Source organism: Stegostoma tigrinum, chromosome 5 (genome assembly GCF_030684315.1).
Source record: "Stegostoma tigrinum isolate sSteTig4 chromosome 5, sSteTig4.hap1, whole genome shotgun sequence".
In the NCBI taxonomy this organism is placed as follows: Eukaryota; Metazoa; Chordata; class Chondrichthyes; order Orectolobiformes; family Stegostomatidae; genus Stegostoma; species Stegostoma tigrinum.
Window position 1 is genome coordinate 61,419,281 of NC_081358.1, and position 23,093 is coordinate 61,442,373.

The window sequence follows — 23,093 nt, forward strand, 5'->3', positions numbered from 1 at the left end:
CCAAGAAGACCTTCCACATCAAGCAGATGTTCATCTGCACATCTGCTAATGTGGTATACTGTGCCTGTTGTTCCTGTTGTGGCCTTCTCTACATCAGGGAAACCAAGCGGAGGCGTGGGGACTGCTTTGCAGAACACGTATGCTCGGTTCGCACTAAATAACTGCACCTTCCAGGCGCAAACCATTTCAACTCCCCCTCCCATTCCTCAGATGACATGTCTATCCTGGGCCTCCTGCAGAGCCACAACAATGCCACCTGAAGGTTGCAGGAACAGCTACTCATATTCCGCTTGGGAACCCTGTAGCACAATGGTATCAATGTGCACTTCACAAGCTTCAAAATCTTCCCTCCCCCAACCGCATCCCGAAACCAGCCCGGCTCGTCTTCATCTCCCTAAACTGTTCTCCCTCCCACCTATCCCCTCCGGCCACCTCAAGCCCCACCCACATCTGCTTGATGTGGAAGGTCTTCTTGGGGTTTGGGATGGAGGTGAGAGGGGAGGTGCAGGGGCAGGTGTAGCTACTAACCTCATCCTCCCCCCTTGATCTGTCTGTCCTTCCTGGACTGACCTATTCCCTCCCTAACTCCCCGTCTACACTCACCTTTACCGGCTCCACCCCCACCTCTTTGACCTGTCTGTCTCCTCTCCACTATCTTCTCCAAACGTCTTCTGTCCACCTCCCCCCCTCTCCCTATTTATTTCAGAACCCCCTGCCCCTCACCCATTTGTGAAAAAGGCTCCTAGGCCTGAAATGTCATCCTTCCTGCTCCTCTGATGCTGCTTGGTCTGCTGTTTTCACCCAGCTCTACACCTTGTTATCTCATATTCTCCAGCATCTGCAGTTCCTGCTGTCTCTGATACAAGATATGAAGTGTTTTTCTGTATTTGTTTCTTGCAAGATTTACTGTATTATTGATTCCTTAAATGTTGTGAATTAAATTATAAGTGTTTTGCTTGATCTGGAAATATACACAAATATTACTACTTATTGTGCACCATTGTAAACACCCAGGATGAAATGGTGATAGTGAATTGCTGTTAACTGAAGCTGAACTGGAAGCTTTTGCTGGGCTGGCCAGCAAAAGGACACATGATAGTTTGCTTGTAGTGACCAATTAAACTGTTACTGTCAGAGTCTCCATCTAGTTAAGGGTTAACATGATAACTACCAGATCAATCCTAGGTCGTCAGCAGATTCACTGATAGTGTTAGCCCTTGCTGTAGCTTCAAGGTGAAGGTATTTCAAAGAGAGGTGAGGGAGCTTGGGTGGGGAGACATATTATGTTTTGGCAGTTAAGCCTTGACGATTGGGTGAATATTAGGGAGATCATGCAGAACCATTGGCAATGATATTACCTAAGTGGCCATTACCAATGGAAAGCCTTTTTGTGAACCATGGAGTATCCATTTGTGTGAGCAGACCCCCACACTAGATGTCACTGAGCGATTACCAGGGTTTACCTTGCTACCTAATTTGAACCTTAGAAGGTTCACCAGTTTGATCCTGGGTGTGGAGGGATTTTAAGTGAAAACTAATAAAAGTAAAGAGGTTTCACTAAAATATATAAGGTAGTAGATCAGAGATTGAAACTGTGAGCAATTTTGGTCCCTTATCTAAGGTGTGATATGCTGACATCAGAGGCAGCCCAGAGAAGGTTTGCTGGGACTTTCTTATTAGAAGAGGTTTTGTAGTTTAGGGCAGTACTCATTGGAGTTCAGAAGAATAAGTCCAATCCTCATTGAAACATACAAAGTTCTCAGGGGACTTGACAGGATAGATTCAGAAAGGTTGTTTCAGAAATGTATGATCTTGATGGGCTGAGTAGCCTGCTTCCACAGTACAGGGATTTTGATTTTACATCCCCTATTTTATAGCAGTAACTGCTGTGTGCTGAGGCTTAAAAGTCCAAAGACACTTTGACGAGCTACAATGAAAAGGTAAGTGGACCAGGGGCTAGAGTAGCCTGCTCGAGTGATTGGTTAGAATGCCAGGTGAGTAAGTGAGGGGATAGAGTGGCAGGTGGGTTGACAAAGGATAGGATGAAAGATGGGTAGGTGAGGATGTAGGGTTTACCAGCAGACAGTTACAGGGACATTCAATTCAATACCCAGTGGTTGGAACAGGAATGAAGCTAACAGTTTGTCACTTTATTATAGAATATTATCTGAAATGTCAAATGTTGTTACTCTGAAGGAATTACGTGGTGTGCTTCTAACATTCAGTTTATTCTACTGTGCTTTTCGGAAGACGGTACAATGGTGGAAGTCACAGTGCATGGTCTAATCATTCTGTAGTCAATGGAACGCCAGAGCACTATAGGTAAGACAAGTGATGTACTGTCGGCCAGCAGAGTCTGTCATTAGCATGATAGACTCCCATCCAATCTTCTGGCAAATTGGATGCTTCATGTAGTGTGAGGGAGTGTTATAGTGAAGTGTTGTGAGAATCAATTCTAATGTTTGTGGACTGCTTTCATTTGTGTAACTTATACAAAGGGCAAGGTGAGAACAGCTTTCCTGGGATTGAAGTAGAAGGAACATGGGAATCATCCCTACACATTGGTGGCTGTTCTTCCACAAACCTTGCAAAAAATTAAACAGGGTACTCTTGAGAACATGGTTGCGTTACCATTCTAGATTTATTAAATGTATTCTTCCCATCATGTTACCATTTTGCAGTGAGATTGTGAACACTTTTGATATGAAGTGTGTACAATGTTTACCATGGTTCATGATATTAATTGTCACCCTGCTTTCATTACACAAGAAGTCTTGTCCAACTTGAGAAAGGTGAAGAATTAAGTTATGATGCCTTATTTACATATAATATTTTATCCTGTTTCTGTTATTGTTACCTGACTCAACAATAATACTGTAGGCTACTGCTAACCTGGGCTTGTTAATGTCAAATCTCCCTAGGATATACTTGTCGGCTGGCTTGGTCGAAGTGAAACAAATATCTTTAGGTCTAAACCAGGCTCCTTTGAGATAGTCACCAATTATTATAGCTCTCCAGGTTTTTACAAAACGTTTTTGAAGTCCAAAGACTGAGTGAACCCCAGGTAATGTCTTTGGGCATGTGATTGTATCACAATGCCCATTTCAGACCATTTTCAGCACCTCTCAAATTTATGTCCAAGAGCTGGCTCCCTTGGAAAAATTGAACTTATTCTGCATTTTATTTTGCAAATCATCCAGGCTTTGCTGTGATAAGGTTAGATCAGAAATTATCATGCAGAAAATTAGGCCATAACAGAAGACTGAGACAACAAAAAAATGCAAAATCTCCATTGTGCTGTAAACAGAGACAAGAACCTCTCCAACATAGAATAACACATGGACTGGAACATCAAGAGGCTCAAGTGACTTCTGAACCATCAATTCACTCTTTCAGTAATGTATAATTGTAACCTCAGGGACAAGATTACTGCCCTACATCTATTCCAACTAAGTAATTATTCTCCAATCAGTTTTCTTATGCTGGCCTAGTGTTTAACATCCTATTGCAAATCTCAGTGGTCAGTCATTTGAAATAATAATGTTACAAGTGGTTATTTGGCATTAAATCAATTCAAAGTCATTTGACCCATTTTTCACAATGTGAAAAAGTACACTATCCACTTGATCTTTCATGTTATTTGTCAATGATTCTTGCAGAATGAATTGGCAATTCCAAAAATGGAGAAAACACTTTAGCAAAATAACTGAGCCAATTTATTCCCTCGTATTTCAGATAATTAAAGATAAGTTCATGTCAATGCAGACTACAACTCTTAAGTATTATTATTCTCCATTTCTTTAACAGCAACTATGCTTTGCTGTCGTTCATAAGAATTTCTTCTGGGAAATTTACCAGGGAATACTTTTGTTACATCAGTTATAAAGATGCTTGTGGGAGGAGAGAATTAGGTTTCTCATTGGTTAGTTTCAGACTGACTGGTGGATAGATGTTCTTGTCTTGGATGCCTTCGATTTAGCACTAGATAATGGGTCATCTCTTTTATGGAAGTATCACGAAGGATGATCAAGGAAATATCAGAATGTACGCTAGTTTCTAAAAGTATGGTGGGGAAGAATAGAGACATTTACATTGAGTCACTTGGCAGCACTCAGCCAGATTATTTCCTAAATTGTCGTTATATTGGCAGCCTCAGCCCTTCTGCAAAATCTTCCTGCCTGTGTTTCATTAACCTTCCTCATGGACACTGAATATTTGCCACTACTCCTTTCAACTTCCTTTAACATTTTCAACCACATTTCTCTTTCTGAAGTGACTGGCTCAAACCAAGGGATTGTCAAATTCAGTAGCGCTTCCTTGATATAAAGTAATAAGTGACATGCAATTTTAGCTTGAGAGAGATGGGGCAGGGGCTAGATTAATTTTGAAAGATTGACCCCTGAGATATATTAGAGAGGTCAATCAGGCAAACTAGCCTAGTGGATTGGTTATAATGTCTCATTTTTCAAGAATTTTGTCCCAGTAACTTTGAGATGCTGGGCCCTCTACTTGGCTTACCAACAATCCCATTTCCTCTCCCCCACCTTTGATAGTCCACAATTTGTCATCCTTCAACCAACCTGTATGCCCCAGCTCCTGATTTCTGCTGTCCTTGTCACATCCATAGTCACATGCTTTGTATCCATTATAGGAAGCTGTCAGGGGAAAAATATTAACAGGCTAATAGAGCTCAAACACACTTGATACACAGTAAATTCTCATTCATTAAACCCGTTCAAAATTTCATATGCTGTTGAGTGTTCAGCCTGTTTTTAAGAACAAAACCAGCTTTAGTTCAGTAACAACATCAAGGATAAATGATCCCTGTTTAAGTTGTATTCACGTCAGTCAAAATGTGAACTTCGTCCATTCCCCCACTGAACTAAGTACACTTGAAACTAGGGCATGCACTTTTAATTACTTTAGACGTAAGACCAGTTCTTCTGAAAAGTCAACAAATAATCATATTTTAAAGAAAAATTAATGCAATACGGATATCACTAGCTGGTACAGCATTTATTGCCTATGGCTAATTGCCCTCCAGAAGATGGTGATAAGCTGCAGCTTTGAACTACTGTGGCCTTCTGGGCATACAGAGCCTCATAATGCTGTTGGAAAGAGAGTTTTAGGATTTTTACCCAGTAACAGAGAAGGAACGGCAATATACATCTAAATCGGAAAGGTGTTGAGGATATTTCTGATGGCAGCTTTTCCATGCATCTGTTGTCCATGCAGTTTTCTTACTGTTTATGTCAAGCCTAAAAGTTTTTTGTTAGTGGCTCTGAGAAAGTGTTGAGGAAGGGTCACCAGACCCGAAATGTTCCCTCTGATTTTTCTTCACACGTGCTGCCAGATCAGCTGAGCTTTTGCAGCAACTTCTGATTTTCTTCCTGATGTACAGCATCTGCAGTTCTGACGATTTTTATTTGAATAGTTTGGACCTGTACTCATTGGGGTTCAGTAGAATGACAGGTGTCCTTATTGAAACATACAAGATGCTGAGGGACTTGACAGGGTAGATGCGGAAAGGGGCCGCATAATTATAATGGTCTTATAATTGTTTACATTTCATTCTACCTTGCCATCAGTGTCTGTCATCTCTATTATTTTTGCACGTGCAGCGTTTTGACATGTTGATGTGGCATAACCAGATTTCTTCTTGTAATTTGGAATGTCTGTAATTGATTTTACTAAGTCCCTTAATTACCTTGAATGAACCACTGAATGTCACTTCTAGAGATTTGCCTTGTTAAGGTAATAACACTAAATCTTAGCATATTTTGGCTTAGTTCTACTTTCAGTGCACTTCATGAAGAGTTTTTCTCTCCATTAGGCCGAGCAAGTTTTCTCACACCTATCATCCCAAACTTGCCTCATTAACTAACTGACCTATCCCCAAGGTGGCTTTCTTGTATTAATTGGCTTCTCCTACTTGCCATAACTGGGAAACTTGCCATTGGCTGGAAGTCCTGAAATAGGCTGATTTCCCTGGCACTGGCATCATCTTTACATTGCACACCAAACATTTACTTGCATTTCAGAACTGTCCTCCATGGCTGTGCACGTTTTGGTGGATGCACTGGCAAAAATTGGCAAATGAATGCCCTGCTTTGTCGGCAAGACTGTGGAATTGTGGTGAATGGGATGACCCATTTTTCCCAGGACCAGCAGGGAGTACCAAACCACAAGACCCTGCTAGCTTGGTTCTGGGTAACCATCCAGGTCAGTGCAGCCTCCACAGTTTGGAGAAACAACAAGCGGTGTATGAGGAGTGTCAATGAACTTGTCTGTTTTGACAGGGTGAAGTGCCTCTGGCTTCACAAGCTAACTCATACTCGGGGCATTTCAGCAACTATACTGACCTCCCACCAGAGCTCATGCTCTACTACCTATGTATTTGCATTTGCATGCAGTGACGTTCCTTGGTCACTGTCACCCATACAAATACCCCACAGCATTAATCCTGTCTGGCCTCTGCGCAACCTGACAGCTCCTTTGGGATAATTCCCTGCCTTTTCCCCATTTGAGCCAGCATTAGTAGCTGTGCCACTCAATTCCATCTCACTCAATCCTCCCCATTGTTTCATTCTAGGGAAAAATGACCCACACTTGGGCTGTAAGGGGCCAGGTGGATTGTGAGATGCCCCACATTCAGCTGTTTGCACCTATGAGGAGAGGACCTAGGCCCTTGCCAGTAAGGACTAGAGCCACTCCTGAGGAGACACATCTATGACTTGTCAACCAAGTAAGAATCATTTTTCATTGTCATGCAACTCTCAACTAACTCTGTGGTCAATATCATTTTCACGTACTGCAACTTTTAGACCTTGGTCACAGCACTTTCTCTGTTTTGTATCTTGCGGCTACCAGCTCCATGTCGATATGGGCCAGATTCAAGGGGCAGCTCCACAAAACATGCTCTCTTCACTATCTGAGCATGAGCCTATGGATATCACAAAGGAAGAACCAGCAAAGCTGCTTCACGCACCCAACCTCCAGCACCAACCCAGATACTAAAGATTCAGAAGAGATGTTTTCTAGATTAAAATCAGGAGTACCTTCTGGTGAGCATGTCACCACAGCTGGTTGAGCAATAAATGCCCCAGGCTGTTGAAATTCCTAGCACTGCCAGAGACTGGCACCTGTACAGTTCTAGGCAGAAGAGGACCATGTGGTTTCAACAAACAAGAACATCTTCCAAATGCACAGTTTGAAACAGGATCAGGAGGCAGGTTTGTTGGGGGCAATAGACACTGTTGCAAAACATTTGCCAGACTGCAACCGCACCATGGGAATCCATGGTGCCAATCAGATGCAAGCATCTGACTGCTTCCGTGGATAGGTTGGTAACCGCCACTGACGGCCAGATCTTACAATGTCAGAGTCTGCTAGATATACACACTATACTCTATTGTTGCAAACATTGTTCCCCAGCTCAGAAAGAAAAGTGTCAAGGGGTGATGGACTTTAACCTCACTCCAGGTGTCCCTTCCTCACAAGGAATTGGGGCCTCATCAGCTGGAGGAGGAACCATACACGGACCTCCCAAAAATCTCCTCTCCAGTTATTCTAGAGGTGATTCCTACCCTCACCAATCATCACGTCACCCCTATCTCTCCCCCAACCGCACACCTCCACCTTGCATCCTACCTTCAGCCCTGTGAAAGACCAAATGAGGGTGCACATCTCTAACAAGGACACATACAGCATGTCTGGGCCCTCTAGCTACAAATGCTTTGAGGTCAGCAAACTAAATCTGCAAGGCCAACATGCTCCATTACTGGTCAGCTCCCTCTACATCTATGGATCTAGGGACCTTCTGTGGCCTCCTGATGGTACAGCTGATGCTTTAATGTAAATCAGTTGTCACGTTTGTAAATATGTCTGTATACTCCTCATTGTCAACTAATTGTGCAACCCTCTGTTTAGCCTAAACGCTTCCTTGAAGATACTTAATCTCCCATGTTTATTACTTGTTCCAATGACAAAGATGTAGAGCCAGCAGCTGCTGCGTCAGGAACAGGAAATGAGTGAGAATCAAGAGCCTGCAATTTTGGCAACAAGACTTCATCTTCCCAGTTGTACCAACAGTGCTATTTAATCAACGGTATCAGTAGTGTTAAGCTGTTCGCTGGCAGGAAATGATCAGAATGTCTTGTATCAAAGAGTTGGGAAGCACGAAGGAGACTAATGCCGGTGGGTCACAAAGAATATTAAGCTCTCTGATGTATTTTGTCCTCAGTGCCTTGGTGTGTATCTCCTGCTGTTGTCCTTTTGAAGGGCTCCACATAAGTATAACTTGCAGATTTCCCCACCCCTCTCACTGTGGGTGTGAGCACAGCCATTTTCACTTCCATTGTGCATGTGTCATTTACAGGACCGTGGAAGGCAAAAATGGCTCCTCTGGCAGTGACATCCAGGTTCCTCCTCCACTTATAAGAGAGCCCCCCAAACATCATCAATCCTTTCCACATGGTCCTCTCTCTCAACTCTATAGGCAATTCTTCAAGACCCCACCCAATCTGAATCTGCACCTCTCCATCTGCAACTGTCCACACCTCACTTACTGAACTATATGAGGTGAACATAGTTCGCTGTCCCTCCCTGGAAGTCAAAGCCCTGCTCACTGTCAACGACAGCCCCCTTACCCATCCATGCTGTATTGTGTCTCCCACATATTTTGATTTGTCCCCTACACTATTGTAGTCCATAATACCATAATATATCTAAGCAGAATTAGGCTATTCAACCCATCGAGTTTTATCCTCCAATCGATCATGGCTGATGTGTTTCTCAGCATCATTCTCCTGCCTTCTCCCTGTAATCCTTGATCTTTTTACCAGTCAAGAACCTAGCTATCTCTCTCTCAAGCACACTGAATGACTTGACCTCCAGAGTTTTCTGCAGCAAAGTTCTCCAGGTAAACCACACTCTGGCTGAGTAAATTTCTCCCCATCTCAGTACGAAAGTCCCTTCACTCTGAGGCTATGACCCCAGGTCCCAGTCACTCCTAGTGGAAACATCTTTTCCAAGTCCACTGTATCCAATATCCTGTAAGTTCCAATAAGATCTCCTTGATCCTTCTGAGCTCAATTGAGTACTGACCTAGAGTTCTCAACCATTCCTCACAAGACAAGCCTTTCATGTCCAGCGATCATTCTTGTCAACCTCCTCTGAATTTCTCCAATGCCAACACATCCCTGTTCAGACACAGGACCCAAAACTTCTCACAATATTCCAAATATGGTCCGATCACGACTCTATGTAGCCTCAGCAGTACATCTCAATTCTTGTATTCTAGCCGTCATGAAGTGAATGCCTATATTGCATTTCCTATCCTAACTGCCACCTGAACCTGCATGTTAACCTTAAGAAAATTCTGAACTCGGTCTCCCAAGTCCCTTTATGCTTCAGATATCTGAAGCCTTTCCTCATTTAGAAAATAATCTATGTGTATATTCTGACGACCAAAGTGTATAACCTTACATTGTTTCAACATCTGCCATTTCTTTGCCCACTTTCCTAGCCTATCCTAGACCTTTTGCAGACTTCCCATTTCTTCAACTCTAGCTGTCCCTCCACCTATTTTTGTATCAACTGCAAACTTAGCAACAATGCTCTTACTTCCTTCATCGAGATTGTTAATAAATAGCATGAATCGTTGTGGACCAACTGGCATCCCTGTGAAACTCCACTAGTCACCAGCTGCCATCTTGAGAAAGACCTCTTTATCCCTACTTTCTGCCTTCTGCCAGTCAGCCAATACTCAATTCATGCTATTGTCTTGCCCCTCACACCATGACCTCTTGTCCTATTTAGCAGCCTCCTGTCTGCCACCTTGTCAAAGACCTTCTGGAAAACCAGGGGATCATATCCACTGGCTCTGTTTTATCTAACTTGCACATTATCTTCTCAAAGAGCTGTAACAGATTTGTCAGGCATGACCTCCCCTTGGGTCAGAGAATGAGGCAATGATTCTGACTCAGCCCTATTTTGCATGCGCTTCCAGGTCCTCCACAATCTCAGCCTCAATAATGAACTCTGAAATCTTGCAACAAACCAAGTTCAGGCTAATAAACCTATAGTTTCCTGTGATAAAAACAGAAAGAACTGCAGATGCTGTACATCAGGATTAAAAACAAAGTTGCTCAACAAGCTCAGCAGGTTTGGCAGCATCTGTGAAGGAAAAAAACAGGTTAGTGTTTCGGGTCCGGTGACCCTTCCTCAAAACTGATGGGAAAATGTCAGTTTATATGCAGAAAATAGAGAGGTGGTTGGGGTTGGACGTAAATAAAAGGATAGAGCCCAAAAACAGAGAAAGACAGTTGTACAGACAGAAGAGTTGCTAACGATCAGACTGGGAGGGTGAAGAGTTGTTATTGGGGACTGCTAGCGACTAAGAACAGGGGTGTGTAATGGCAGGCTATGTGGTAACAAGGCTTGGTGTGTGGGGTCGGGGGCTGGGATGTGGGAGAATTTAGGTCCTAAAATTATTGAACTCCATATTGAGCCCGGAGGGCCATAGGGTCCCCAAGTGAAAAATGAGGTGTTGTTCCTCCAGCTTGTGTTGGGCTTCGCTGGAAAGCCCAACAGCAAACCAGAGACACAGATGTTGGCCAGGGAGCAGGGTGGCACATTAACATCAAAAGCTAAACAACCAACCTTGTAACATTGACCCTCTGGATTCCCTCATGAAGAATGCCTCCTTAAGTGAAATAGTGGAGGAAGCCTGATGCTTGTGGAAGCACAATCCTCTTAACACATTCAGGAGATAATTGGAATAGGAACACAGAGAAAGAAATAAGCATCACTGATAATGGGAACTGCAGATGCTGGAGAATCCAAGATAATAAAGTGTGAAGCTGGATGAACACAGCAGGCCAAGCAGCATCTCAGGAGCACCATCAGAGAGAGAAGGGTCTAGGCCCGAAACGTCAGCTTTTGTGCTCCTGAGATGCTGCTTGGCCTGCTGTGTTCATCCAGCTTCACACTTTATTATCAAGAAATAAGCATCCTCAGTTTTTGCTAGTATTGAACTGCACCATTTCACATATTTGTTAGTTAAGCATTTACTAATAATTCAACCTATTTGATAAGAACGGCATAATAGTGATAAGGTATACAACTTGGTGAGAGTTTCTACAATCCCTTTGAGAAACCTGGTACTAACCATGACCATGCATTATTTCACCAAGAAAAGCAAACAATATTGGCAATTACTGAAATTGTAATGAAGGAAGATGCCACCTTGTAATCATTTTGAAAGAGTTACTCATGCAGCATTGTATCTGTGTCAACTGCATGCAGAGCTGAAGTAAGATTAATTTTTCAGATGGTCGTCTTATACAGAAATGTCATACTAAACAATGGCGTAATATTTTTGCTTAGCAGCAAAACTTGAGTATTGAGTAATATTAATTACGTGAATAAAATTCCATTTATCATCAGCACTGTAAATTTTCATCTTAGTTTTTTTCTTTTTAAAACAAAAACCAATTCCCACCTTCTATTGTTCCAAGCAGAAGGTCACAATCAGTAGGTCTAAGATAAGTTGCTTCCAGGATGAAGCAGCATTGTTTTTGTATCATTCCACAAGATGAAGAAATTGGTCTGCCCTCTTGATTTTACTCCTACTCTTTACAATTATTACCTTTCTGGCCTACCTCATGTCAAACCAGCTGAGATGGCGATAATGACATATCTGTACCATGAAATGTTGTTCTGTTGCAGCACTCTTTAATGAGACATCTAAAAGTCAAGTTTGATGGAAAATAACTTATCAGTTAATTAGTATCCGATAACTTGCTATATTCTACGCAACTGTATTTCAATTTAAAATGCAATAGAATAAGTATTGACTTCTTACAAAAAAAGTGATTTCAGCTGTTCAATTAATTCATTCATGAAGGTTAACAGTTTTTAAAAAGATAATCCTTTTTCTCATACCATATGTAAAGAAATTGAAAGCCCATTTTGCTACGTAAGTAAGTTTGTATTCGTTTTGTGCTAACAGTGTGTCTCATTTTATTTATTGACTAAACAGCCAGATTTCTTTAGCACACAGAAGAGCAGCTTGCCCAAGGATAGAAATCCAGCAACCTTCCACTGACACTGACAGGTACCTTAGGTCAAATTAGCCAGCTCCATATCACCACCTTAATGTAATTAGATAACTTGAAGTTCTATCTCTGTTGCTGTATGCTGGACATGTTGTGTTTCTTAAAGTTCCAAAACTATTCCCATTATGTCTCAGGATCTAACTCATATGCATTAAATCTCTTTTAATTAATGTGTCACAATCCATAGAAGACTCTTTTGACAGTAATGCATAAATCTCACTAGCTCTACCTGTCAACTTAACCTGCATAATCAGTGTCCGATTGACATATACATGAGAAAATTGAATTGGTACATTAACCTGATGAATTGCAATTATGCTTTTGTATTTGACTGTGCAGTTTGTAGGTCTTGACACTGAATAATTTTTGTTTAACTATTTGCTCATTGATATTTTTTAACAAAGTGTGTATTTTTTCAGCAATACTCACTCAAATTCCTTAAATACCAATTATTTCTGTAAACATCATAGAGAAATAGAAATGGCTTCTGAGAAAAAGGAGACATTAGGAGGGGTCATAATAGGGTGATCATAGCAGAGGCAAATGACCTAGTGGCATTATTGCTGGGCCGTTAATCCAGAAACCTGGATAACATTCTAAGGACCTGGGTTCGAATTCCAACACAGCAGGTAGCGAAATGTGTATTCAATAAAAAAAATCTGGAATTAAGAACTTCATGATGGCCATGAATCCGTTGTCAGTTGAGGGGTGAAACCCATCTGGTTCACTTAGGGAAGGAAACTGCCATCCTTACCTGGTCTGGCCTACATGTGACTCCAAACCCACAGCAATGTCATTGAGAGATAATGGGAACTGCAGATGCTGGAGAATCCAAGATAATAAAATGTGAGGCTGGATGAACACAGGCCAAGCAGCATCTCAGGATGAAGGGTCTAGGCCCAAAACGTCAGTTTTTGTGCTCCTGAGATGCTGCTTGGCCTGCTGTGTTCATCCAGCCTCACATTTTATTATCTTGCAATGTCATTGACTCTGAACTGCCCTCTGGGCAATTAGGGATGGTCAATAAATGCTGCCTAGCCAGCGACGACCTCCTCCTGTTAACAAAAAAAGGAGGGTAAAAAGTTTTCTCGATTATTTGAAGAAGGTGATGAGTTCCCAGGCAGGAAATGTGTTGCTGTTTTTTCAGCTTCGGCTGAGTTTCATTGGAGCACTGCAGCAAGCCTGAGATACAGATATCGGTCAAAGAACATTGTGATGTGCTGAAAGGACCAGTAACTGGAAACTTGGGGTCTTTTTTTGTGGGCAGACTGGAAGTGTTTAGTGAAGTATCACCCAGTCTGTGCTTCATTTTCCCAATATATAGGAGACCACACTGTGTGCAGTGAATACCGTAGACAGTGTAGAGTACTGTGGATGAAGTTCAGCACAAACTGGAAGAGCAGCACTGTATTTTCTTCTTAGGAACCCTGCAGCCTCTGGACTTAACATTGAGTTCAACAGATTTAGGGCATGAGCACCTTTCCTAGTGCTTTCTCCCACTCCCATACACCAGGTTTTGGCATCATGTGGGTTACTACCACATGCTACCCATTGTTAGTCACTAATAGTCTCCACTGATAGCCATTCATTCCTCCAGACTGACCTTTAACAACTACTTTGTCTGTCCAAATATTTTTCTCTCTCTCTTTGGGCTCTATCTCCACCTATCGTTTACATTCATTGCCCCACCCCATCTTCTGTATAAAAACCATCCTTTTCCAAGCTACCATCAATTCTGGAGAAGGGTCATTGGACCCAAAACATTGACTCTGATTTTCCTCCACACATCTGCCGAGATTTTCCAGCAATTTCTAATTTTGTCCCAGATTTCTAGTATCTGCAGCTCTTTCAGGTTTTTGAAAAAGAGGGAGGTTTAAGAAGGGAATTCCCCAGACATTCGCAGAATCTGTAACAAGAGGGATAAAAGATTCATTTCAAACAATTTTGAATTCTGTCATTTTCACTAATGTTCCACTGAATTTGTAGGGGAGATCAGGAAACTCCCTGTAGAAATTACAGGCAGCATGCAAAGTAAAATAAACAGCCAAGTCAGACAAAAAAAATGAAGGTGTCTTCAAATAATCCAGGGATTACTATTAAAATTCTTGGACCTGATGGGCCAAATTTCCCACTTCTTAGGATCCTGATTTGCAGAGGGTAGAGTCACAGAATCTTATGGTCTGAATTCCTGCTCAATGTCCCATAGTAAACACCTGCACTGAGGTTTTATTGTGACTGGGTGGACTTTCGAAAATCAAAATCATACTCAGAAGTGAGCAGCTTTTTTATGATATGCAATAAGAGATGAAAAAGGGTGGCAAATTATGATGGATGCCTAGGATAATCAATCTCTCACATGCTGACTTAAAACTGGCAGGGACTACGTCTCAGACAGACCTGCAGGGAAAATTAGGGAGCCAAATGATTTGGACTGCAGTGTGAGCTGGCAGTTAGGACTTAGGAGGACTCGGCTGTGAAGCAAGCAAAGGGAATTGGGGTTGGGGTTCAGGATGGATCATTGGATTTTTAGCAGGTGGTTGGGGTTGCGTGGGGACAGGAACCTGGGTCTGGGTAGAGTGCAAATAAACAACTGGGGGTCAGGGGGTGGAATTGTTGGGCTATGGGTGAATGAGAGTCAGAGATGGGAAGGTGTTTGAGGCTTTGGAGGGCTGGTGATTTGCTGAGGGACTGGTTGGGGCTTGTACGCAAGGGATTCAAGCTTGAGGAGAGCTGATTGATATTCTGTGGATGGGTGAGAGCAGGAGACTGATACAGCTATATAGGCCTTTGGTGAGACCTCACCTGGTGTGCTGGTTACAGTTTTGGTCTCCTGATTGAAGGCGGGATATACTTGCCATAGAAGACATGAAGCAGAAGTTCATCACTCTAGTCCCTGGGAAGAAAGGATTTTCTTTTGTGGAGAAATTGAGAAAACTGGGCCTGTATTCTCTATAGTTTCAAAGAATAATGGGTGAAACCTACAGAATTCTTATGGGATAAACGTGAGAAGATGGGTACAGTAGGCATCCTCCTCCTGGCTGGAAAAACCTAGAAACAAAGTGAGCAAAGGACTATATCTTACCAGAAATCAGCTGTATTATTTTCATCAGGTTTGATGGAGGGTTTCTTTCTGCGAGGCCTAGCTGATTTCATTGCACTATCATCCCAAACTTAACTCATGAACTTTGTACCATGCCCCTATGGTGCCTTGCTCATTTGATGCTAGCCTGATTCTCCCACTCATTGTAGGTGAGAATTCACATTTGCTGGAAAATCCTGGGGTTCCTAGAACCAACACTACCCTTAAAAGGCATTGTGAACCATGTCAAGCACTGGCAGGAGATCCCATGCATGGCTCAACATTTACCCCTGACCTAGCAGGTGAGTGAAGTTTGGACACTGCCTTGCAAAAGAAAACCTGGAGGCCTTATTGGTCAACTCATTGCAGAGGAGGGGTGTCTTCGCCCAGGACCAACAGAGGAGTTCCTAATACCAGATAGTGTCAGCCTGGTATTAAGTCAGGGAAGTCTCAATAGTCTGGGGAAACACCCACTACTGTAGAAAGAAAGTTACCTTTTTCGCTCTCCCACCTTCTGTCTCTGACTTCACATTCACTGTATTCTCTGCTGCTGCACCAGCCTCCTACCATAGCTCACGCACTACTAGTCTCACTGTTACATGTGCTTCCTTCACTCACTTCCATCTACATGAATCCATCCCCAGACTAGTAGCCCTGCATGGCCTCTGAACCACTTACTTACCCACTCAGACACTCTTCTTCCACGTGCACCAGCACCAATAGCTGTGGCCAGTCACTTTCATCTCACTTAGTTCCTCCCTTTGTTTGATTTCAGGAAAAAGCAACCCAGAATAAGCCCAGAAAGATTCAAAATAGATGCTTGACATTAGGCTCCTCACACTTCACAAGGAGAGCATTTTGACTCTGAGTGCCCCATTTTGCCAAAAGACTATGTCAAGCTTCTGTAGTGATATCAGAGGCTGTCCTGGACTTACTGTGAGGAAACCCTAAACTGAAGAGGCTTAGACTTTGAGATATGGACATTCAGTTGAAGCACATGCACTGTGTTTATCATGTAAGCTGCTGGCATATGGTTTTCATTCCTTTTTATTAATGACTGACATCCATAACAAACTGCTAGGTTTTGTCACTATTAAAATGCAAGTCAAGATGGAAGTACCATGTGCCTTTTGCCAGTGAGTGGGACAACGCACAAAAAGACAAGGTAGGACAGGGATGCTGCGACCATCACAAAGTGAGTGCATGAGGAAATCTGAGATGCAGCCTGGTTCAGAATGGGTTTGTTGTCTGTCAATGCATGTAACGTATCCTTCAAACTGCATTGCAATGCAAGGTACAGCTACCCTTCAAAGTGCAGCCATCAAGGTAAGAAGTCACACGATACCAGATAATAATCCAACAGGTTTACTTGAATTTACACAAGCTTTTGGAGTTCAGCCCCTTTGTCAAGTGTACCTACACATTATGCAACTGTCAATTGTAACAAAGTATTATAAGTGGATCAGAGATATGCCATGATGATGTGGTGAGGCTAGTATCTGTTGTATATCAAAGCACATGGACGTGGGGTACGTGTGATTGCTGTCCATAGAATGTGCCCTAAGATAATGGTGCCTAGTGTCACTGATGACAGTCCGTATGAGCAAGCTGGAGTTGCATCCTGACTTTCATGTTGGGAATCTTGGCATCTAGTTTCTATCTACAGGTGTCAGTCCAGTGGTGTGTAGATGTGTGGGAATTGGAATAGAATGCTGCTCATTGGTGTAATGACATTAGGTAATAGTAAAGGCTGTAGGACCTTAGTCATTGAGCACGTTCCAGACACAAAATGATACACCTCTCAATGCCTATGACATCAAGGGATATGGAGAGAATATTTGAAAAATAACATGACGTACATGATCAACTGGGATCTGGTTAAATGGTGGAGCAAGCTCAAAGGGCTGAATAGGCTCAGCAGGGTGTTGTGGGGGCATGTGATAGTGGCAGCATATTGAGACTCAGGTAAAGAGTGGTCCAGTATTTGAAACATGGTCAGGTGTTCGAAACATGGTCAGTAGAGTAAGAGATGGGAGACTAAGGTTCCTGGATAAGATTTCATGGAAGAGCGGGGTTGCGGAGTCAGGGATATTATGCTCGATTAGATGGGAGGGAAGGGAGAACTTGACCATGATGCTTGGAAAGAAATCACTTGGAAAGCACTGTGTTTAACCAAGGGGTTGAATTGTGAGTAATTGGTGAAAGATGGTTTTCATTGGTCTGCCAATAGAGAATAAAGCGTTGGGGGAGGATTTTTTTGCCCTGCACATGCATTATGAGCTTTAACCACTGTTGTTCACGGGTTTGGAGAAGATAGGAGCTGTACGCAGTCCAACAGCCCACCCAGCCATGCTCCCTCAATGCCTTTTCCATTCAATGGATCCCACAGACAACAATGGGAGTTAGTGCCTTGACTCAATTATTAAACAAAATTCTACTTTCCACCCTAATATGTTCAAAGCCATCTGTTAAATGTGGCCCACATGAAGTGCGAGGATGTGGATGTTGTCCACTATTGATGATCTGTCTGAAACTTTTGTAACAGAGTTTGGCAACACACATCCTACAAATTGATGTGTTGAAAAGTAAAAGGTACCAATGAAAGGCTATCAACAAGACTAGGTAATGCATGACGTGCTCTGTGCCCTTTACCTGCATATCAACATTTACAAAGAAAGGCAACATACTTCACATTGATAGATGTATTAGTGGAAACGTTTTGCTAATGAATGCTTCAACAACGGACTCCTGATCATGTCAGAATGAGATGAGAATGCCGAACTTTCTTTTATGCTGGAAGGTTGACAAACTCACTTGGGAACTGACCTGCTTTTTCCTATTTCAGTTTGTTGATAGTAAGATGCCAAACTCTTTCAGGACATACTGTTGCTGCCACAATACTTTCTACTTATATATATGTAGACATGAACAGTCTATAGTGGCTCAAACCAAGGCAGCAGCATTTTGCTGCAATACTGACTTACGTGCTGTGTAACAACATAGTAAGATCCCACATCATCTCACTTTCAGCAACCACCAAAGCAGAGACTAAGTGTGAGACTGCACTGTTGGTTTTCTGTTGACACATAACAGGACCTGTACTTTTCCTTTTATCCTGGCTATGGATCCTTATTACCCTGCTCCTGAAACCTTGGCAATTTTTGATAATGTTTTGAGAAGACTTTTACAGGCCTCCAGAAACTGTCTAGATTTTAAGGGACATACTTAGGACAGCCGTTGCAATGGGGAAAGACCCTTCAGCTATAACATACTAAAGGGCTGGCATGTGACAGAAACCTATGCATGTCATTAAATGGATGTAATAATTGTCATGTGTTGCAAATGGATTGAGTTGATTAAGCTTGCAACATATTCAATGGGAAAACATTATTGTTATTGCATTTCTCATAATGTCCAATTTAAAATATTTTGGAATGTAATCTTTAATAAATGAAGTGAATATCCCACTATCAACATCCTGTGGGGTTGTCATTGATCAGAAACTCAACTGGACTACCACATAAACACAGTGATTACAAGAGCAGGCCAGAGGCTAGGAATACTGCGGCGAGTAACTCACCACCTGATTCCCCAAAGCCTATCCATTATCTGCAAGGCACAAGTCAGAAGTGTGAAGGGATACTCCCCACTTGCCTGGATGAGTGCAGCACCAACAACGCTCAGAAGCTTGACACAATCCAGGTGAAGCAGCCTGCTTGATTGGCACTGCATCTGGCACCGACACTTTGTTCTATCTATGAGATGCGCTGCAGAAATTCACCAAAGATCCTCAAACAGCACCTGCCAAATCCATGGCCACTTCCATCTAGAAGGACGAGGGCAGCCAATATGAGAGAACACCATCACCTTCAAGTTTCCCTCCAAGCCACTCAAAATGCTGCCTTGGAAATATATTGCCTTTCCTTCACTGTAACTGTGTCAATATTCTGGAATCCCCTCTCTAACAGCATTGTGGGTCAACCCACAGGTAGATTGCAGTGGCTCAAGAAGGCAGCTCATCACCACCTTCACAAGGGCAATGAATACTGGTCAGCCAATGATACCCACATCCCATAAAATTAATAAATTTTAAAAATATATACTTTTGCCAGGAAAAATGCTTTTTTCCATGAGGAAAATCTATTGAACTCTAGAAAACTCCAAGATCAATTTTTGCATGATTTTTGCAATGTTCCATGAGGTGACGTTAATATTCTTGTCTTCAAGCTTTTCTATCCCAATATTTGTGATATGTTTTAAATGTTGCCCCATCCATGAAAAAGTGATGAAAAATAGGAAGCACCTACAGCAGTACTTTGTACAGATGAGCCAGCATTAATTTGTCTTTTTCATTTCATTTTATGCATCATCTGTAACTTTAAAAGTGCATCACGTGTAGTGCTAAGCAGACTTAAATACGAGTACTTGTTTGATAAAGTATGAAAATAATCTTAAAATACAGGCATGAATAACACAACATTCCATAGAACATAGAACAGTACAGCACAGAACAGGCCCTTCAGCCCACAATGTTGTGCCGACCATTGATCCTCATGTATGCACCCTCAAATTTCTGTGACCATATGCATGTCCAGCAGTCTCTTAAATGACCCCAATGACCTTGCTTCCACAACTGCTGCTGGCAACGCATTCCATGCTCTCACAACTCTCTGTGTAAAGAACCCGCCTCTGACATCCGCTCTATACTTTCCACCAACCAGCTTAAAACTATGACCCCTCGTGCTAGCCATTTCTGCCCTGGGAAATAGTCTCTGGCTATCAACTCTATCTATGCCTCTCATTATCTTGTATACCTCAATTAGGTCCCCTCTCCTCCTCCTTTTCTCCAATGAAAAGAGACCAAGCTCAGTCAACCTCTCTTCATAAGATAAGCCCTCCAGTCCAGGCAGCATCCTGGTAAACCTCCTCTGAACCCTCTCCAAAGCATCCACATCTTTCCTATAATACGGCGACCAGAACTGGACGCAGTATTCCAAGTGCGGTCTAACCAAAGCTTTATAGAGCTGCAACAAGATCTCACGACTCTTAAACTCAATCCCCCTGTTAATGAAAGCCAAAACACCATATGCTTTCTTAACAACCCTGTCCACTTGGGTGGCCATTTTAAGGGATCTATGTATCTGCACACCAAGGTCCCTCTGTTCCTCCACACTGCCAAGAATCCTATCCTTAATCCTGTACTCAGCTTTCAAATTCGACCTTCCAAAATGCATCACCTCGCATTTATCCAGGTTGAACTCCATCTGCCACCTCTCAGCCCATCTCTGCATCCTGTCAATTCCAAATTGTTACGGTAAGTTTTAAAACTCAGAGGCCTCAGTGCTTGAACAAGTTTTGTCACCAGAAGCCTTTGTTTCTGAAACAGCAAAACTGACTCAACTCCTGTTTGTTCCAGTGAATATGAAAGTACTTCTCCTGTTTTCCTGAGGCTACGTCCTGTGGACTGTTTCCAACAGTGAATTATATGGTGAAATACAGTAACTGCTGTAATGAATTTATATTAATGTCATTGTGGCCCTCCAGCATATAACAACTGCAGATAAATAGCTGCTTAACTAAGTAACAACTTTCTAAAAACTCATTCTTTTTAGGAAAATATATATGGGAAGTAGATCATTGTCTTGTGTTCCAATTAGAATATTTTGCTGTCTAGTTTGCATATCCTCCTCTAGTTAGATTACATTTCCCTTTAATTGTGTCAGTGATGTAGATTTTGTGGTTTGTTTTGTTCTTTTCTGTTGCTCTTACTGCAATAGGAGTGAGACAGTGGAAATGGTGCCAGACCATGAATCCCATTCAGAAGCTGAACAGATTGAGCCAACTGAGGAAAAGAGGTATTGATCCTAGGTAGTTGGTGTTAACTACTTTGTGAATTTTCATTAACTGACTACTGATGCCACACACATTTAATAGTGGTATGTTTTGGTGATATGCTAAAACTTGTGAAATAAGTTCAGAGAAATCAAAAAATATTTTTTTGAGGGAGGGTCTTGTGGTATTATCACTAGGCTGTTCATCCAGAAACTTGGCTAATGTTCTGGGAGCCTGGTGTTAAATCTTGCCATGAAACTGGTGGAATTTGAATTAATAAAGAATCTGGAATTAAGGGACTAATGATGATGACTAAAATAGAGCTGTTTTTGGTTGTCAGAATAACTCATTTGGTTCACTAATATTCTTCAGAAAACAAAATTTGTCATCTGTACTCAGTCTGGCCTAGATATGACTCCAGACCTACAGCAATGTAGTTGACTCTTAACTTTATGCAGATCAGTTAGGGGTGGGCAATAACTGCTAACCTGGCCAGAAATGCCCACATCCAACGAGTGAATTTAAAAAAAAATTGCTAAGTATGTATTAGAATGTGTGAAGTAAATTTATTAATGATGTTTGAGTTTTATTTTGTTTTATCACCTTTTTAATTTTTTTTGAATATCTGTACCATTGCTCACGATGTATCTGAAGGTCCTTCTCTGCTGCTGTTCTTTCATTTCTCTGTACCTTATTCATTTTAATTTGTCACTCAAACATCATCTACATTTTTTTTTTAATCTGTGAGGTGATGAGTGGTGTAATGAAGGAAGAACTACCAAATGTTTCAAACTGCATCATCAACTGCCCTTTCTTGTCTTAGCTTCCGTATGTTTACCGTAGTTCCCACACATACCTTACCATTATTTCTCACTTTTCCTTTAACCTGGCCTTCTTCCTGTGCTTCTTTTCCCTGTTGTCTTCCTCTTCCTTCTCTTGTCAATATTTTTTGAACCCTGACTTTGGTTATTTATGCTGGCTTTTTAATGGTTTTTGCTTCATTTTACCCTTTATTTATGTCTCATTCAATCTTCAACAATTCTACATTCCATGGTGTCCTCTCCCTGATCCCCACTCGACCCAACAGTTTATACCTGTCACCAAATTACACTATTTTGATAACAAACTCCAAACTGGCAGCTACCCACTCTAAACACTCCTCCTAGTTCAACCTTGTTCACTTCCACTGTCTACAACAAACTGGTCACTACAACATTATAATCAATTTGACTTCAATCCAGTACCATTAGTGGGTGGCATGGTGGCTCAGTGGTTAGCACTGCAGCCTCACAGCGCCAGGGACCCAGTTTCAATTCTGGCCTCGGTCTGTGTGGAGTTTGCACATTCTCCCTGCGTCTGCGTGGGCTTCCTCTGGGTACTCTAGTTTCCTCCCACAGTCCAAAGATGTGCAGGCTAGGTGGATCGGCCGTGCTAAATTGCCTGTCGTGTTCAGGGGTGTGTGGGTTATAGGAGGATGAGTCTGGGTGGGATGCTTCAAGGGACGATGTGGACTTGTTGGGCCAAAGGGCCTGTTTCCACACTGTAGGGAGTCCAATCTAATCTCCAATTCCACTTCAGTTGTAACAGCATCAGTATGCAACCCCTATTTACTATTGGCTTTGATTTCTTTTGAATTATGGAGCAGTTACAACGGAGGAGGCCATTCATCTCATTGCAACTGCCCTGGCTGTCTGAGCAGCTTTATTTACTGCTATTCTCCTGCCTTTTCTCCATAACTCTGCACGTTGCTTCTATTTAAATAATCTTCTAATGCCCTCTTTAGTGCCTCAATTGAACCTGCCTCCACCACATGTCCAGTCAGGGCATTCCACGCTATAACCACTAGCTGCATGAAAAGTTATTTCTCACTTTGCATTTACTTGTTTCACAAAACAGTCTAAAACTGTGCCCTCTGATTCTTAATTCTTTTATGACTGGGAACAGTTTCTCCCTATCCACTTGTCCAGTTTGTTTGTTGCTCTTCAAGTTTGATTTGTCTCTCTTTTTCATTGCATTTTTATCCTTTCAGTGCCAAGCTTGGTCTATAGGGTGCTTATAGACTT

General features: G+C 42.1%; 1 protein-coding gene across 6 annotated transcripts in view; it reads left to right on the forward strand.

Annotated features, from left to right (window-relative positions):
* Nucleotides 1-23,093, forward strand: part of rims2a (regulating synaptic membrane exocytosis 2a) — a 908,436-nt gene that overhangs the window by 618,767 nt on the left and 266,576 nt on the right. The window contains exons 24-26 of one of the 6 annotated variants that reach the window (XM_059646025.1): nucleotides 2,251-2,322; nucleotides 12,044-12,118; nucleotides 20,976-21,053. The exons of the other annotated variants lie outside the window; for them this stretch is intronic. Coding sequence (XP_059502008.1) covers nucleotides 2,251-2,322; nucleotides 12,044-12,118; nucleotides 20,976-21,053 — 225 coding nt within the window. The remainder of the gene's footprint in view (nucleotides 1-2,250; nucleotides 2,323-12,043; nucleotides 12,119-20,975; nucleotides 21,054-23,093) is intronic. 6 annotated transcript variants of the gene reach the window in all.